We start from the raw sequence: 17,647 nt of genomic DNA on the forward strand, positions 1-17,647 counted from the left end.
CCCCCCCCCCCCCGTGAATTTATTGAGGGGTTTTCCAAAAATAACATAAGACTATTGGCCGGGAAAGGTTGGTAAAATCTGACTACTGGAATAGTTAATATCCTCAACAAGAAACGATTATTATTTTAAATAAAAAATTGTTGAATCAAACCGAAAAAATAGAATTTGTAAAAAATAATTGAATCCTCCATTCCTGAACCAAACGAAATTCGTTTTCAACCAATCCGTTACACTTTTAAACGAAAAGATAACATTTCTTCCAACAGAGATTAATTTTCAAGCCTAAGAGAACAGCCGTATACATCATTTTCAACTAAATAATATCATTTTGAGTTAAAGAGATAAGTTTTCAACCAAGAAAATTAATTTTCTGTTATAAAAGACGAACTATACACAAGATACATTCATTTGAAAAAAATCGATGAATTTTCAACCAAGATGACTAATTCTCTAAAAAAAAAACACTAATTTTCAACAAAACATATACATTGTCAACCAAATATTTGAATTTTCAACCAAGAAGATTAATTTTCTAACAAAAAAAGATAGATTTTTAACAAATTAAATCAATTTTCAACCTAGTTGAATTTTTAAACAAAAAAGATTAGTTTTTAACCATAAATGAAATCTAGTTAAATTTTTATTTTAAAAAAGAATCAACAACATACAAACGTCTTTTCTAGAAAACAGTTGAATTCTCATCCCGAAAATATAAAATTTCAACAAAAAAGTTAGTTTTCTACCAAAGAGATTTATTTCCAACCAAAAAATTGCATTTTTGACCAACAAGCTTAAATATCAACCAGTAAAAATTAATTTTAAAATCAAAAAGATTAATTTTCAACAAAATACATTTTTAACCAAGAATTGAATACTTAAATTTTAATTTTAAAAAATGATGAATCGTCAACAAAAAAAAAATAACTTTTAAGAAGGAAGTTCATTTTTCTTCAAGGAGTTGAAGTTTCAACCTAATTATATGAATTTTTAGGCCAAAGTGTAATACACTGGAACCCCGATTATATCCGCTCTCACTTATATCCTCTCGCGCTTATATCCCTGTTATAACTCTCGGTTATATTCGCTTGGCATCCACCACCTCGCAGTAACACATGACAAACAAGCCAATAAGAGCGCAGTTGGGCCATTCCCCCTTCTCTGAGCAGCATTGGTGGGATCCCCTTCCGGGAGGATATATGGGAATGTTTCCGTTCTCGGGCGGCATATATAAACGCCGTTTCAGTGTAGTTGATATTTCAATTTAAAAAAATTGATTTTTTAAATTAAAAACAGTTGAATTTAATTAAAACAAACGAATTTTCAATCAAATATCCGAATCCTTAACTAAAACAGATTATTCTTTATCCAAACAGCTGCATTTTTAACCTTGAAAAATGATATTTGTTCCTTTAGGACAGGGAATTTGAATAAAGAATTCTAATTTTGAGTTTTGGACCTGGAGTTTTAGTAAAGAAATTTAATTTCGTCAGTTGAGACAAAGAAATCTTGCAAAGAATTAAATTTTTGAATAATTTAATTAAGTGATTGAGTGAAGATTTATAATTTTGACTTCGAGGCAGACAATTTCCGCAAAGAATTTTAATTTTCAGTTCACTTTAGAATAAGAAAATTGTATAAGAATTCTAATTCTAATTTAGAAGAAGGGGATTCAATACGCTCCCTGTTTCAAGTCAGAATTCGTCACAATTTGAAAATTCCCTCTTCCAGATTTTGGAAAGAAGGAGTTACTATATTTCTAAGTTGAAATAAAATAATTGTTAAATAAAATAATATAATTCTTAATTGGGACAGGGAATTTTCGAAATTAATTTAATTTTGATTTGGTTTTGGGAATTTTCTAAAAGAATTATAATTCTGAGTTTAGATCGACAATAAATAAATCAATCTTGAAAAAACGCAGGTAAAGAACAATTATCCTAATTTGGAATAGGGAATTTCGTAAAGAATTATAATTCTTTCTTGGAATAGGTAAATTTTTGACATTGAACGGGCAGTTTTAGAAATTAATTTTTAATTTATAAAAAGTAAATTTACAAAAGCAATCCCTGTTCTAAGACAAGATTCGTCAGATGTTTAAAACTCCTTGTCCCAAATCAGAATTTGTTTGAATTAGGTTTTCACTTACAAATAAAAAATCGCTAAAATTTGAAACTTCCTCTTATTCAAATAATTCAAATAACAATTTAAATCAGTTCCATAAGAGTATCGTCAGAGCCACCAGAAGGCCGTACATCCGAAAAATAAATGATCGATGGTATGGGACTCAAAAAGGTTTGTCTAAGATGCACTATAAGTTTTGTTTCAGAATCATTTTCAATCATTTGTTATCATTGTATAAAAAGGTAGGAAACGTTGACGATTTTCCAGGCGGGGTAAGACGCGTTTTATCAAGAAAAAGGAGGATAAGCTGATTATCAAGCTTTTTGAGAAAGACCCCACCAATAATTTGCGGCAAGCCCAAAAAATTTTGCCAAGAAAGCTAGTAAATACCACCTTTGACGCCGTTTGAGATCTGCTGTCTGTGGAAGGAAGAACCTGTTGTTGAAACTGGCATGGGCGAACGAAAATATCCAACACAACTGTGAACGTAGCGTTCACAGATGAGTCATCATTTTGGGCAAGGGGTTCGCTTACCTGTTACCACGTGCGTGGTCCGTACGCAGCCTACCATTCGCCAAACAAGGTCTATATGTGGGGTTGCTTCTGAAACAGGGCTGTGGCGCAATACACGTGTCCAGTGACAACCTGAATCTGAAAGCCGAAAGGAGGCTTATAGTCCAGACGCCATACTCAGCCCTGTCGGATCTTATATGTCGCCAAAATATTTTCAGTGATTCGAATGCAGAATGATCACCTGATTCCGAATCGGTGTGGTACGTCTTCGGCAGATTGTGCGTTCTCGAGATATTCGCAATTAATCAATTTTTTAATTACTCCCGATTAATGATTTTCCATTAAACTTATTTCGATTTTTTTTTCTGTACTTTATTAGCTTATCACAGGACGAATAAAAAACGTTGAAACAAATTTGCCCTCCGATGAATATTTATTGCACAATAGTAACTAATAGGCGGAAAAATTGGAAAAAATTCTATCTGCCATATCTCCAAAAATATGATCTAAGAGAGAAATATTTTTTTAATTTATAAAAACAACAGCTAAAATACACACTTTTTATAATAAAAACTATTTCTCTAAGGTTAATACTTTCCTGGCAAAATTGGGTTTTATTGGGTGAAATTCTGCGGTGTGATAATAAATAGTAATTTGTAGTAAATTAAATACATGTTAGAGACAATATTTTTGCTCAAATATATTGTTGCTCTTCCCAGACACAAAGTTCTTGGGAAATTATAGTGAAATTGTATAAATTTAAGCAACGACGCATGAATAATCAATTACGGGGTTTCAGATACTAATAACTTTTCTAAAAAAAGTTATGACTGTTTGAAATTTAGCATGATAATTTTCTAAAGTACCACTAACACAATGATGTTAAGAAAAAATTGTTTATACAAAAATTGTAACCTGTAGAACAATCTAAATTCCAATTATTTATCTACAGTTCTATATGCAGTGGGAACTTGGCACGAAGCTTAAACAATCTTAAATATTATTTAAAATTCAGACATGGAATTTAAATTTCTTAATTTTTATTTATTTAGTAGTTATAAACTTCACTTTTTTTAAGAATTCGACAATGGGCTCGATAAGTGACATTGTAAACTTGGAAGCGCTCATCTGGCTGGCTGGTTCGCACCCCATAGGCGTGGAAATAGAAAATGCTAGAAGAAGGGTTCATGGGTCTATTTGGCACTGTGATACTATTTTGCTGTTATAAGAAATAAGAAATTAATTAATTTCTACAAAAATAATTTTCTTTTATTTCCTTGCAAAACTAGAATCAGTATAAAATTAAATAAGGGTGAAAATTATTTTCAGTTTTTAATATTTTACAGAAAACTTAGGGTGAAGTTTCCTTTTGGAATGTCTTACTTTTAAAAAAAAAGTAAGACATTCTTTTTACCTCAGGAATGTCTCACTTTTTTTAATTTTCATTTTTGTAGAAAAAATTGGAAGCGATTTAAAGGAAGTGTGTGTATCTACATAATTCGGCTATTAGTGCCGAAGTTCCGGTATATTTTTGCAGATTTCAAATTAAAAATTTAGAAGCTGTTTAAGAATTATATAAGGCTTCAAAAGGATAAAAACATGTGAAATATTCGAAGGAATTTTTTTTACAATTATAAAATTTACTCTGAATTGTAAGAACAATTAAAAAATATCTTTTTAAATAAATCAAATTTTGCTTGTCATGTTCAAAAAATTTTGGTAACTTAAAAAAATTCCTTTAAAATATTCCAAATTCTGTTTTGAAAATTGTGGAAATCTTTGAAAATATTTTCTTTTAATATTTTTTAACATAAGAAATCATTTTACATTTTCCTTGGAATGTTCAAAAAATGTTTTATTTTTTATTTTGAAGCCTTTTATAATTCTTAAAAAGCTTCTAAAATTTGTATTTGAAATTTGCACAAATCTACATTTTGTTTTAAATGTGGCTGCAGCAAATGCTCGAAAATTTCGATACGAATAGGCGAATGTTGTCAGAACATACAGCTCGTTTAAATTATTTAAAATCATTTTAAATTTTACATTAATTTTGAAACTTTTTAAAACTTAAAGTGACTTTGGTTTTTTTCTATAAATAATAAGCAGGATTTTCTAAAAATTGTATAAAATAGTCATTAGTTTTGAAAGATATTTATAAATTCTGAAAAAATTATTTAAAATTTGAAAAAGTTTTAATTAAATTCTAGATTTATCTGGATTTTTAAACAAAATGTTGAAGGTTTTCAAGGATGTTTTAGTCTTTAAAATAATTTTACTTCTAATTTTAGAAGTGTTGCATTAAATAATGTTAATTTTTGAATTTTTAATGTTTCTAACTTAAACTTTCTTCAAAAAATCTAATTTTGAAAATCTGAAAGTTCATTGATTGAATGTTCAACTTAAAACAGTGAAAATGATAATGCCGATTTATATTTTTGGAACTGAATTTGAATCTTTGAACTCTATAGTTTATAAAAGATAAATATTCTAAATTTTGCAGTATATCTGCATTTCATTTTAAATTGTTTAATTTAAAAGTGTTAATACCTAACTTCCATTTTATACGTGCAAATTATTGAGCATTTGAGTATAACATTTTTGTATTTAAAAACAAAAAAAGCAAGTGTTCCACTTTGAGTGCTTTAATTTGCAATATATTTTTTTATTACTTCAAATGGAATTTTTTTTAGCTCTGGAGATGAAATTTTTTTATCTTATTGACCATGAAAAATTTTTGCAAACTGGGAAAAAACCGGAAAATTTCCGAGGTTTTTGTTCTTCGATTAAAATGGCCACACCGACAATACCATAAATATATTAGATGAATGATAAATACTTTAGAGATATTACTATACATACTGACACGATATGTAACTGTATATACAATAATAAAGTACATGAAAAAACTATTTCATAATATTAATCTTATAAATGAGTCTGCATCATTTTTTTACCTTAACCAAACAATTTCTTTTCAAAATTAAATCAGTTTTCCTGGAAGAATAATTCAGTGCATAATATTGTGACTGAGTGGGCGCGCAACCCTTGCTCGGTATCTACGACGATTCGACGCCAATGGCTTTTGACCTGGCTGGTCGTTAGCAAAATTCCCAGTTTACGGCATCACTTATAGCCCCATTGTCAAACTCTCCCAAAAAAGGAAATTTGATAACTATTAAATAAATAAAAATTAAGAAATTTAAATTCCATGTCTGAATTTTAAATAATATTTAAGATTGTTTAAGCTTCGTGCCAAGTTCCTACTGCATATAGAACTGTAGATAAATAATTGGAATTTAGATTGTTCTACAGGTTACAATTTTTGTATAAACAATTTTTTCCTAACATCATTGTTTTAGTGGTACATAAGAGAATTATCATGCTAAATTTTAAACATTTATAACTTTTTGTAGAAAAGTTGTTAGTATTTGAAACCCCGTAATTGATTATTCATGCGTCGTTGCTTAAATTTAAACAATTTCACCATAATTTCACAGGAACTTTGTGTCTGGGAACAGCAACAATATATTTAAGGAAAAATATTGTCTCTAACATGTATTTAATTTACTTAAAATTACTATTTATTATCACACCGCAGAATTTCACCCAATAAAACTCAATTTTGCCAGGAAAGTATTAACTTTAGAGAAATAGTTTTTATTATAAAAAGTGTGTATTTTAGCTGTTATTTTCATTAATTAGAAAAATATTTCTCTTTTAGATCATATTTTTGAAGATATGGCAGATAGAATTTTTTCCAATTATTTCGCCTATTAGTTGCTATTGTGCAATAAATACTCATCGGAGGGCAAATATGTTTCAACGTTTTTTATTCGTCCTGTAATGAGCTAATAAAGTGCAGGAAAAAAATCGAAATAAGTTTAATGGAAAATCATTAATCGGGAGTAATTAAAAAATTGATTAATTGCGAATATCTCGAGAACGCACAATCTGCCGAAGACGTACCACACCGATTCGGAATCAGGTGATCATTCTGCATACGAATCACTCAAAATATTTTGGCGACATATAAGATTCGACAGGACTGGGTATGGCGCCTGGACTATTAAAATCTGTCAGACGGCTTTGATAAAGTCTACAACTCTAAAAAGAAGTGGGTTGGGCAAAAAAAAGAGAATGAGTACTTCAGGAAGACAACGACCCGAAACACCACAGCCGCCTGTGCAGCCAGTGGAAAGAGGAAAATGGGATCACTGTCTTGAACTGGCCCTTACAATCCCCAGATGCAAATCCCCTAGATAATGTTTGGTCTACACTCTACAATGAAGCAGAAACTTTGGGGAAAGCGTGTTTTCGACATCAGACAGCTGACTCGACACCTGCGTGACATTTGTAGATCCTTACCCTGCACTATGGCCGAAAGTTTGGTGGAAAGTATGCCCCGACGTTGCCAAGATAATCGACAGTCATGGGGATTGAACACCATATTGAGTAAACCAATCACAGTTCAAATACTCTTTTTTGAACCTTTGATACTGATTTTCATAAATATTTTTTCTTTAGGAGAAATCGTGACGACGGTCTTGTGAAATTGACTGTAAATTTTAGAAAAAGGGAGTTACTATATTTTTGAATTATAATAGAAAATTTTTGTAAATGATTGTTATTCTGATTTGGAACAAGGAATGCTGGAAATTATTATATTATCTTATCCTAACTTTGAATCGGTAATTTTGTAGACTTATATTTCTGTATTGAAACAGGTAAATTTTCACATGAAAAATTAAATTTTAGAAAATAATTTCATTTCTGATTTATAAAAAGGAAATTTACTAAAAATATCGTTATCACAAGACAGAAATCGTTTGAATATAAAAATCTTTTTTTTTGAAAATGAAAATGTTCCATAATTTGAAACATTCTACATCCAAATTTTAGTAAAATGAGCTTCTACATTTCTCAATTGTAATAGAAAATGTTGGAAATAAATATAATTCTGGCTTAAAACAGGGGATTTTTGAGAAGAAAAGTAATTGTGACTTGGAACAGGGAACTCCCGTATGGAATTATAATTTCGCACATTGTAAAATAATTTCAGTTTTATGAAAAGGGATTTTTTTTACAAAATTCCTGTTTAAATTCCGAATTATAATTCTTTTACCGAATTCTTTGTTCCAAATTAGAATTGAAATTCTTATGACTCAAAAATTATCTGATTTTCCAACTCAGCATTATAATTTTCAACCAAAATTCTCTGTTCAAAATCAGCTATCTTTTAAATGTTTCAAAATGTCTAGAAATCTTAAAAAAGTATTTGAAATCATTCAAATCTTTTGAACTGTTTTAAATTTACCGCGTAAAATTAAAAGTTGTTCGAAAAAAAAAAAACAGAAAATGATATTTAAAATCAAAATTTATCTAGCAGAAACATCCCATTAATTATCCATTGTAGAACCTCCTTTTTATGATAGAAAAAATATACGTTTCACAAAGTATTCGCTCTCGCATCTAGCCCGATTCACTTAAATTCCTTTAATTTTTAATTAAATATTCAGCGGGAATTAGTGGTGACACACATTCTTTGAATTCTTTGAGTTCTTTGTAGGGCGAATTTTTACAAATTATCTCTTTGTGAATCTCAGTTCCAGCTTAAATGTCAAAAGGAGATTAAATAGTAGAATATTGAAGTGACCAATTTAAAGTCTTTTAATAATGAAAATGTGTCTGCCCTAAAAATATGCATCAAAAAATTCTATCGAATCAAAGTTGTCAGTTTTTAGTCAGCTTTCAAATCATGATTTAACTTTTAATTTTGCTTCATCATTCCTACGTTACTATCTCGGAGAAACATGTACTACTTTTTAAAACTTAACTACCAGAAAATATTATTCTCTGTATTTTCTGGATTTCAAAAAGAGTTTGTAGATATTTTCCTTTAATTCCAGTTGCTCGATGGTTTAAACTCGAAGTCTAGACTCTTCCGCGTTAGAAAAGAAATAAACATAAAATATTTTCCAATTATTATTATTATTACTTTGTTTAAAAAGTCGTACTTAAACGCTTTTGAGTAAAACATGATTTAATTTTGTAACTATTAATTTTAAAAAGAACTTATGTTTTAATATGTTGACGTTTCAGATTTGAAGGAATTTTAAACACTAAAGTTTAATTTAAAAACTTTCAATTCCAGTTCCTTAAAATAGTTATAAAACTTGAAAGGCTTAAAAGTTCTGCAATTATAAAATAGTTTTTTTTCGAGACAAATTTTTTTTTTCATAATTATAAAAATTTAGGACCAGAAAAAGGTTTCTTAGCGCTTCTAATTTAATTTCTTAAATTTCCAACTCGATATCGTGTTTCGTGTGAAAATAAGTTGGATTTGAAAAATGTGAAAAATATTGGTGAGGTTACGCTTACATGGCATGTTTCCACGTGCCAAATACTTTTATTTACAATTAGAAAAAAAAATAATTTTTAAAGGTTCAATTCTTATAGGGGCATTTTAAATTTAAATATATTTAACCATAAAGCTTTTAATTTGAAGGATACTTTATTTAGATGTTTATTAGTTAAAAGAGTGTTCAATTTGTATGTAACTTAGTTCTTTCAATGTACAAACAATGTCAATTTAAATACATATTTTGAAAATTAAAAAAAAAAGATTATAGTGCTTCCTATGATGAAATGGTTCGTTTTAATGTTGGCCTTAAGATTATAGTTTTTAACTTTTAAATTTTAAGACATTTTTACGCTTTTACTTTAAGATATTGAAAAATAAGTTCCAATTGTTTCCTATTTCAAAGCAAATTAAATTCAAAGTGATCAATTAACATAAGGGGCAACATTGTGCGTCGAAACGTTTGATTCAATTAAAAATTAATTTAATTATTCATCCTGATCCTAATGCCAAAAATAACATCTAATATTAAAATGAAATTTTTCTATAGATTTATATGGAAATTTAAAATCACTTTTTATTGTGAAAATTTAATTTTAAGAGAATATTTAAAAAGATTTCGAAACAATTTCAAAACATTTCCAAAAGTAAAAAAATCTGCAGATTGTAAGGCGATTTTTTAACTTAAGGAAAAATCTAAATATTTTAAAAATATATGTTGAAGATTTCAAGCGAATTAAACAATTTTCCTTAGATTCCTAGACAAATTTTAAATCATTTTTACTTTGAAAACTTAATTTTAAGAGAATATTTAAAAATATTTCAAAGAATTTTAATAGATTTTCAAAATTTAAAAAAATATCTGGAAGATAGTAAGGCAAATTTTTTTTAACTGTAGACAAAATCCGAATAATTTTTAAAGGTATTTCAAGGTTTCGAAAAGATTTAAAAAACGTTTAATTTTAAGATGACAAAAAAATAGGAAAATTTAGATTTTCTTAATTTTGGAAGATTGTAAGGCAATTTTTTTCATTTTGCAAAAAAATGGAATAACGTCAAAATCTATGTAAAAGATTTAGAAGTTTTTAAAAGAGAAATAAAATTAATTTTAAGATTTCAACCGTTTTTGTAAAAAATTTTGATTTTGAAAATTTAGAAAAAAGAAGCTTTTCAAGAATTTTGAAAGGTTTCAAGTGAATACAAAAATGTTTTCTAGATTCCTAGGAAAATTAAAAATTATTTTTTATTAAAAAAAATCAGTTTTAAGAGAATATTTAAACAGATGTCCAAAATAATCTGAAAGATTTGAAGGCATTTTTTTAACTTTGCAAAATGTGTTATATATTTTAGGGAAAATTCTAGCGAGTTTAAAGAATATTTAGGAATTTTAAATGATATAGAGAGATTAAAAATATTTTTAAACTTGAAAAGATCTCCGAAAACTGAGAAGATTTTTTTAAGTTTCTTCCAAACTTCTAAAAGACCTCAATATTTTTTTAACTGACTCGAATTTTCCCTAATATTTTGTAAAATCCTGCAAAATGAAAAAAAAATATTTTTCTTTAATTTTCTATATTATTTGTCGACACATCTGCAATCTTTAAAAGTCTTTTTAAATTTTCTCATGAATCTTAAAAAATTATATTTATTTAACTTGAAAAGCTAACCCATAATACTTATTTCCTTGTTCTCAGATCTCAAAACATAACTTTAGCTTAAATTTAAGTATTCAAAAACTTTTAACAAATAAATAATTATTCAAAATTTTTTACTTTGAATTAAAAAATAGTTTCCCCCTCAAATCAAAAAGCCAGAACCGAACGAAGCGCGCGATTTATAACTCTGGTGATTTAAAAAAACTCTAAATCATATTTTCTGTAATGCAGCAACATCTAATACCATTTTTCTTTTGTTCCAGGTGATCGATCGAACAAACAGAAAGCAGCAGGCAAGCAGTAAAACTCCCTAAGAAAATCCATCGTTTCACATGCCATTGGCGGCGATCATCTTTCACAACGAACAATGAAATCAGATCCTGCTGTTTTCTCAGTGTAATTATTGAACCATCATCCGACTGCAGAGTTGAAAAAAACTCAAAAATCAGATACGCGTATCCACAGAAAGTCCAACATCGCAAAAGGAACTTCTGCCACAGGCGATCATTGCGATTAATCTCATCGTTCTTAAACGATCGTCGTCAATTTTGAGAGCAATAAGAGTCTGAGGATTGCTTCCATTTTCTGTGGCCAAATATATATATATATATATAAAATATATATTAACTAGTAATTTCCGGTGCAATTCGCCTCTTGTCCATTTCTATTGAATATCCTCTGAGCTCAAAAGCGACGTCAATTCCCAACTTACCAAGGGCGATCGTTCTAGTTATCATTGTTTATCCTTTCATTTTCTGAAAATATACGTAGAAAAACACAAAGATGTGCGGTGAATTGATTAGATACAATGTTAGAAAAATCGCCAGAGAAATTGTACATTTGTTCGACAGATCATGTCGGAGGACTTTACCCGAAATTCCGTAGATTCCTAGAGAATTAAATCTGATTCGAGAAAAAGTAGATTAAAGAGAACTTTATTGAAGGTGAAAGTGTTCCGACAAGATTCTGAAATGGGCAATATTAATATCAAGTAGTCTTTTTACCATATCAAGTTCCAACTCCGGTTTGATAGCTTTCATTTCAATAAGCATTTAATTATCGTTAAGGAAAAAGGAAAAAGTTTGCAAACTGGTCCTCAAGATTGTAAGATTTTCAATTTCAGTATTTTTGTATTGAATCGTTCGGCAATTTGCTTTTGATTTAGACACGTTCGAACCTACGAGCAGGCAACGCCGTTGAGCAGGAAAATCAAAGTCAAGTTGAATGTATCAAACGCTTTGCGATCTTCCATACATAATCGATTATCGTTAGAAATGTATGATATATAATTAATTGAAGAGTGTCTTTTTCAAAGAGCTCCTATCAAAAGTTCTCAAAAATTTGATTTTATTAAATCAAAACCGAGATAAAGAGTCAAATTATACAAAAGTTAGTCAATGCAAGTAGTTTGGTGTTTTTTGGAACACCAGTTCTCAGTCTAGATCACTTATACCATATCATCATCAAAATAAAATCTATTACTAGAATAAAATAGTTACCTATGTTCTGCGAGGACTCTTCCGATCATTGTCGATAGATGTCTGATAAAGATTAATCATACTTACTTCACTTCTCTGTGTAGTTTACCAAATTCCCGTGAAAAGACTTCTCTTTAAAATTAAATCAAAATGAAATTTTGATATTCTGTGCTAGACAACATTTGAGGCTTTTTAAGGGAACTTTAAATGTTTTTAATGCATTGTAACATAGGAAGAATGCTTTACGTGCTTGATACGACTAGAGATTGATTTCGTCGAATTTTCAATAGTAGAAGTACTCATAGACTTTTGACTCTCATTCTTAGCGAAAAGTGTACGTTAATAAAAAGAAGACTCGTTCAATACACAAAAACCGTGTTAAAAAATAATAGAAATTCGGGGCTTTCTGGGGAAATTTTTTAGACAATGTACATCCCCACATGGATCGAAATTTTCGCTAAGACATTTTGTAATTAAGCTCGTTAGTTGTAGTCGTCGCCACTCTTAAGTTGTGCAATTTTAAATGTTAAGTTTTTGAGGGCGTCACCGCCAGTGACTTCTTTATAAATGTACCTACCTATTTTGCTATTAAGGCGAAAAGTTCGAACTTAAAAAATGAAGAAAAAGAAAAAACGGAATAAAGAAACAACATTGCTGCGACGAAGACAGTTACTTTTCGAGATTTTATATAGTTAGCGAAAACAAGACGGAATCCCATCAGTTTCGATATCGTGTAATCTAGTGAGGAATTTAAAAAGGAATTAAAACTTCGATGCAGACATTTTCTTTACTAACATTGTCATTTAAAAAAAATGATGAGAACGTATCTACTAAACGAACGTGTAACTATTGCACATGTAACACAAACCCGATGTTGTCAATAAAAATAAAAATTATATATACTATATATTACTTGTTTTTTAAAGATATTTTTAGTTATTGGTTTAGAAAAAATTATAGCAAACATTACTAAATTCTAATCTAATGGGTATTAAATACTAGAATCTAATTTCTTCTAAATTCTCAGCTTCAAAGAAGGATTTCTATTTCAAATAGGTTTCTAAAATTAAAATTGGTTATGAAAAAAAACTTGCATTTTATTGCTTTTATATGATGAAATATTTAATTTTCGAACACAACTAATTTTAGCGTATGCAACTTCATAGAATGAAAAACATGATTAAATTAGAAAAAATTTGGTACTTATTGGCAATTTAAGTTCCAAACTTTCCGATTTTGAACGAAATTTAATTTTTATATTTCTGATTAAAAGGTATTTAAATTTTTATATTTCGAATTTCCAGAATTAAATAAATTGAAATGCATTGAATTAAAATTTTTTAATATTAATCTTAACAATATAATATATTCCTAAAATATAAAAAATCATTTTTTAATTTTAAATTCTGAACTTTCAATGTTTAAATTTTACACTATTTTAGAAGCATTTTCTTTAAGGTATGTTTGACATGTGCAGCCTAAATTATTTTTTCACTTGACACTTTAAATTTGGAAAATAAAATAATAGATATACATTAAAACAAAAAGATGAGTTTTCAACTAAACCCATGAATCTTCAACTGAAATAGTTGACTTTGCAACAAAAAATTTTATTTTTACTAAAAAATATAAATTGGCAATAAAAAATTAGATTTTAAGTTCAAAAAATTAATGTTCAACCAAACAGAAAAATTTCAACTCAAACCATGGAACATTCAATTCGAATAAGTTAAATTTTCGGTAAAAAATTAACTTTTAACAACAAAACTAACTTTTAAAAAATAGTTAAGTACATTTGCAAACGAAATGATAGATTTTCAACTAAAATAATTGAATTTTTGACCAAAATAATGAATTTTAAACTAAAAAATTTAATAATTAAATTTGTAGTCAAAGAACGAATTTTCAACCAAAGAGATGAATTTGCATCTAAAATTATGGATTATTCAACTGGAATAATAGTTACATTTTCGAAATAAGAAACAACATAATTTCCAGCCAAAAAAGAAACAAAGGGTTAACATAATAGTTAAGTTTGTGGCAAACAAATTTCTTTCCATCGTAAGAAAAAACAAGTTTTTAATCATAACGCTTGTATTTCAAATCAAAAAATGAATTTCTAAAGAAAATAATGAATCTTCTACCAAAAAATCTATTTTCAACAAGAGAGTAATTTTATTTTAAACCTAAAAGATGAATTTTGAACCAAAGTGATAAATATTTAACTGTAATAATTGAATTTTTAAACAAGATTATTAACTTGTAAAGAAGCAGATAATTTTCAACAAGAGATTTTTTTTGAATAAAATATGTGGATTTTAAACGAAATAGTTGAATTCTCAATTAAAAATGACAAATTTGCATCTTAAAAGTTGACTTCTCATCAAGATTCGCTTTTTTCAGAAAGAACATACATTTTCCAACAAATATTTTAATTTATAAATAATTAAAAATTCAATAATAAATTGAAATAATTTGAAAAATCTGCAACTGTGGTTAAAGTAGAAACCACTTTTATAAATTGACCAAAATTGTTAAAATAATGAAAACTTGAACTTTACTGCGATCAGAAGAAAATTCCCGGGGTTTTAATTAAATTCCTTCTTTGATTTTTTTGTACATATTAACCAACCATTTTGGACAAAAATGGAAAAGAAATATTATTTAACTAAAAAAAACTTGAGAAAACATAGACATTTTTATTCAAAATACTTGGTACAAATTGTTTCCCTAAATCATATTAAACTCCAAGATCAAATCCGATATTGGATACATTTTTTAATTTTTCTTCGCATCGGCCGTTTATACAAAAAAGTATAGCAACAGAAAAGGTGTTTTTTTTTGTATATTTACCATTTTTTTAAACCGGTTGGCATTTTGGATGGAAAATTGGAAAAACTTTTTTAAATGGAATCATCTCAATATTTAAAAAATTATTCAACACCCGCCCTAATGTAAAGTCTTCTTTATTCTTTAATTTCATAACTCATAATGTTTAATCCAGACACAACAAATAAATCAGACTTAAAATTACGGAACCCTTTTTTGTTAAATAATTACCACAAAATTCGAGGTAAATATAAATTTATTAAAATTACATTCACATATTACAATTCTATATAGGCACTTACAAAAGTAAAAATATATATAAAAAATCTTTGAACTTCGGGTACGGTTCGGTACAGTTTGGCTTTAAAATCTGTGCAATCATACTTCTAAAAGTAGATGTAAAATGCAACTTCAATATTAATTAAAAAATATATATATATGTACTCGACTTGCTCGCTGGAATGAATTTAACAAAACTAAAAAGCAATAATTTTTTGTATAAAAAAGCTGGACCGTGTTAGAATCTTACTACTAATGAATACTTTTGCATTGTTTCTCCAGACGTAAGCAAGCATTATAAACTTTCTCATTCGTAAAAAATCTGGATAAAAATACCTATTATATGTAGTCTACAATTGGACGGACTTGTTAAATTCGACGATTTAAAATCGCACATAAGAGTCTTTCTTCTATGACTAAAGTATATCCTGAATTTTTTATTCTAATTACTGTCTAATAATTTTAAATTCAAATGCCATCAGTATAAGACTTTATGTGCAGTGGTAATTGAATCACTAGACGTATAAAATATCTAATATTAGAACACTTGTAAATAATATCCGATGATGAGAAGAAGCTTTACAAAATATAAGCTTTAGGCGAGTTAATTTTAAACCTTCCAGCCTTAGAAACATTTCCCCAAAAATTTCTTTCGTCAGAAACTTTTAGAGTCGTCCGGTTTAAGAATAATTTTTAGAGAAATTTTCAGAAAGAAGTTTCGGAAGCTGGAAGGTTTTTTTCTTTTCAAAGCACTTACAAAAATCGGAAAATTCTCACCAGTTTTTTATGCAATTGAAACCGACATTTCACGCGAATATGCCTTTTCCTCCCATTCTTCATCGGAAGGAAAAGGCACATGTCTTGTCTTGCAAATTCTCGGTCCAAACTTTAACAAAATCATTATTACTCCCACGACGAAGAGAGTCAAAACTGCACTTGCAGGCCAAAACACGTGTAAACCCATTTTTGAAGTTTATAATCGAGGTATGTAAAAAATATTTAAATATTTGTACAATGGCGATTGAAGACAAAAATTGACTGGCTTAGATTTCGCTTTCTCGTTTGTGTAATTCAATATACTCCTCTGGGTCTCTAGTTGCCACGTCCAATTCGTCTTGTTGATATTGAACAACTTGCGGTCTCTGGTAAACGTAACGACGAGATCCCTGTTCCAATTCAGAAAGATCGAGTGGAGGAGTATTGTGGGGCGTTACTGTCCAGAGAGGCTGAATCCACCGATTTCCTGAAAAGAATTATTTTTAAATCAACTTTTACAATATTCTAAATCATTAATCAGCAGGGGAATAAAAAAATTAATTATAAACCCACTTGTTTTAAACATACTTGAAATTTGGATAAATATTATAAATGTTTAATTAAAAAAGACATTCTATTGACCGAATCCATTTCAAATCAGGCAGGTTCTACATTTGAAGTCGCAGAATCTTTGGAACAAAAAATATACATATATATTTTAATGAAATTAGGCGATACGTATTTTTGTGATTTTTGAACAAAAAATTGTCACAAAGTTATGCGTTATTTAGCCCGCATAAAACTCACAGGATCTTTTTATATTGACAAAAAATATAAGTCTGGGTTTTTTGAGAAAATCTGCTTTTAGTATTTTCATAAGGCGATAAATTCTACCGGAATATGGAAAGAAATTCTAAATACCTCAAAAGTTATATAACTTTATTAAAATATTGTGTTTTTTTTTGGAAAACGAAATCGCAAAAATAAGTATAGCCTAATTTCCTTTAAAAAACAACATATTTTCCCATATAGATTCCGCGACTTTAAGTTTAGAACCTGTCTGATTTGAAATTGACTCTGTATATTACATTTCATAAATTAAAAAAAGCAACATTTTTTGACTGAAATAGTCAATTCTTCTAGACTCTAAAGCCAAAACCAGTCCAGAACAACTATTCTACAATTTTAAATAAATTTAAAAAATAATTTATTGATTTAATAACTCACCCGTGTGTCGATTTTGCCAGTAGTTTTGATGCCGTGAGCACCAGCAAAATGTAACGTTCAGGATAATTAGAAAGAGTCCAATTATTGAGCAGATAGTGATTGTTACGTAAAATGGAGTAAAATCACCAAATAGATACGGTCCAGGATTATACTCTTTGTAAGCAATGCGGTCTTCTAAAACGGACATTTTATACTTAATTATTTCTGAAAAAAAAAAAGAAATAGAAAAATATTTAACGTGTTGAATAATTTTGTCAAGAATTTTATTTATTTTTTTATTTACTATACTATCTTAAAAAAAGGTTTTTGAAAATATTAGATGTTTTATTTTAGTTGCACGAGTTCTGTTCATAGTACCCCATACAGGGGATCGCAGCTGGGAATGAGTAGTTCGAACAAGATTATAATTTTTGTTCAAAATCTCAATTTCG

The 17,647-nt window shown here is 28.3% G+C and overlaps 4 protein-coding genes across 8 annotated transcripts in view; 1 reads left to right on the forward strand and 3 right to left on the reverse strand.

The window, feature by feature from the left end:
• Window positions 1-13,018, forward strand: part of LOC117177308 — a 75,138-nt gene extending 62,120 nt beyond the window's left edge. For both annotated transcript variants that reach the window (XM_033367919.1, XM_033367920.1), the window contains exon 5: window positions 10,911-13,018. In XM_033367919.1, coding sequence (XP_033223810.1) covers window positions 10,911-10,951 — 41 coding nt within the window. In that variant the 3' untranslated portion in view covers window positions 10,952-13,018. The remainder of the gene's footprint in view (window positions 1-10,910) is intronic.
• A 2,174-nt stretch (window positions 13,019-15,192) lies between these two features.
• LOC117176726 lies at window positions 15,193-16,328 on the reverse strand. Its single transcript, XM_033366992.1, has one exon. It carries the CDS (start codon window positions 16,195-16,197, stop codon window positions 16,018-16,020), a length of 180 nt encoding a protein of 59 aa, XP_033222883.1. The 5' UTR covers window positions 16,198-16,328; the 3' UTR covers window positions 15,193-16,017.
• LOC117176578 lies at window positions 16,277-17,403 on the reverse strand. The gene is made up of 2 exons (XM_033366832.1): window positions 17,217-17,403; window positions 16,277-16,476 (listed from the first exon to the last, which is right to left on the reverse strand). The coding sequence occupies exons 1-2, from the start codon at window positions 17,401-17,403 to the stop codon at window positions 16,277-16,279; spliced, it is 387 nt and encodes a 128-aa protein (XP_033222723.1).
• Window positions 17,307-17,647, reverse strand: part of LOC117176725 (tRNA:m(4)X modification enzyme TRM13 homolog) — an 8,921-nt gene continuing 8,580 nt past the window's right edge. For all 4 annotated transcript variants that reach the window (XM_033366991.1, XM_033366989.1, XM_033366990.1 and 1 more), the window contains one exon: window positions 17,307-17,420. In XM_033366991.1, coding sequence (XP_033222882.1) covers window positions 17,411-17,420 — 10 coding nt within the window. In that variant the 3' untranslated portion in view covers window positions 17,307-17,410. The remainder of the gene's footprint in view (window positions 17,421-17,647) is intronic.

Source organism: Belonocnema kinseyi, chromosome 7, assembly GCF_010883055.1.
Source record: "Belonocnema kinseyi isolate 2016_QV_RU_SX_M_011 chromosome 7, B_treatae_v1, whole genome shotgun sequence".
NCBI lineage: Eukaryota > Metazoa > Arthropoda > Insecta > Hymenoptera > Cynipidae > Belonocnema > Belonocnema kinseyi.

Bases quoted from the DNA above. Each gene is read 5' to 3' on its own strand.
- LOC117176726 (XM_033366992.1), bottom strand. From the start codon at position 16,197: ATGGGTTTACACGTGTTTTGGCCTGCAAGTGCAGTTTTGACTCTCTTC.
- LOC117176578 (XM_033366832.1), bottom strand. From the start codon at position 17,403: ATGTCCGTTTTAGAAGACCGCATTGCTTACAAAGAGTATAATCCTGGA. The intron at 16,477-17,216 runs GTGAGTTATTAA...AATTCTTTTCAG, and splicing joins CTGGCAAAATCGACACACGG to GAAATCGGTGGATTCAGCCT.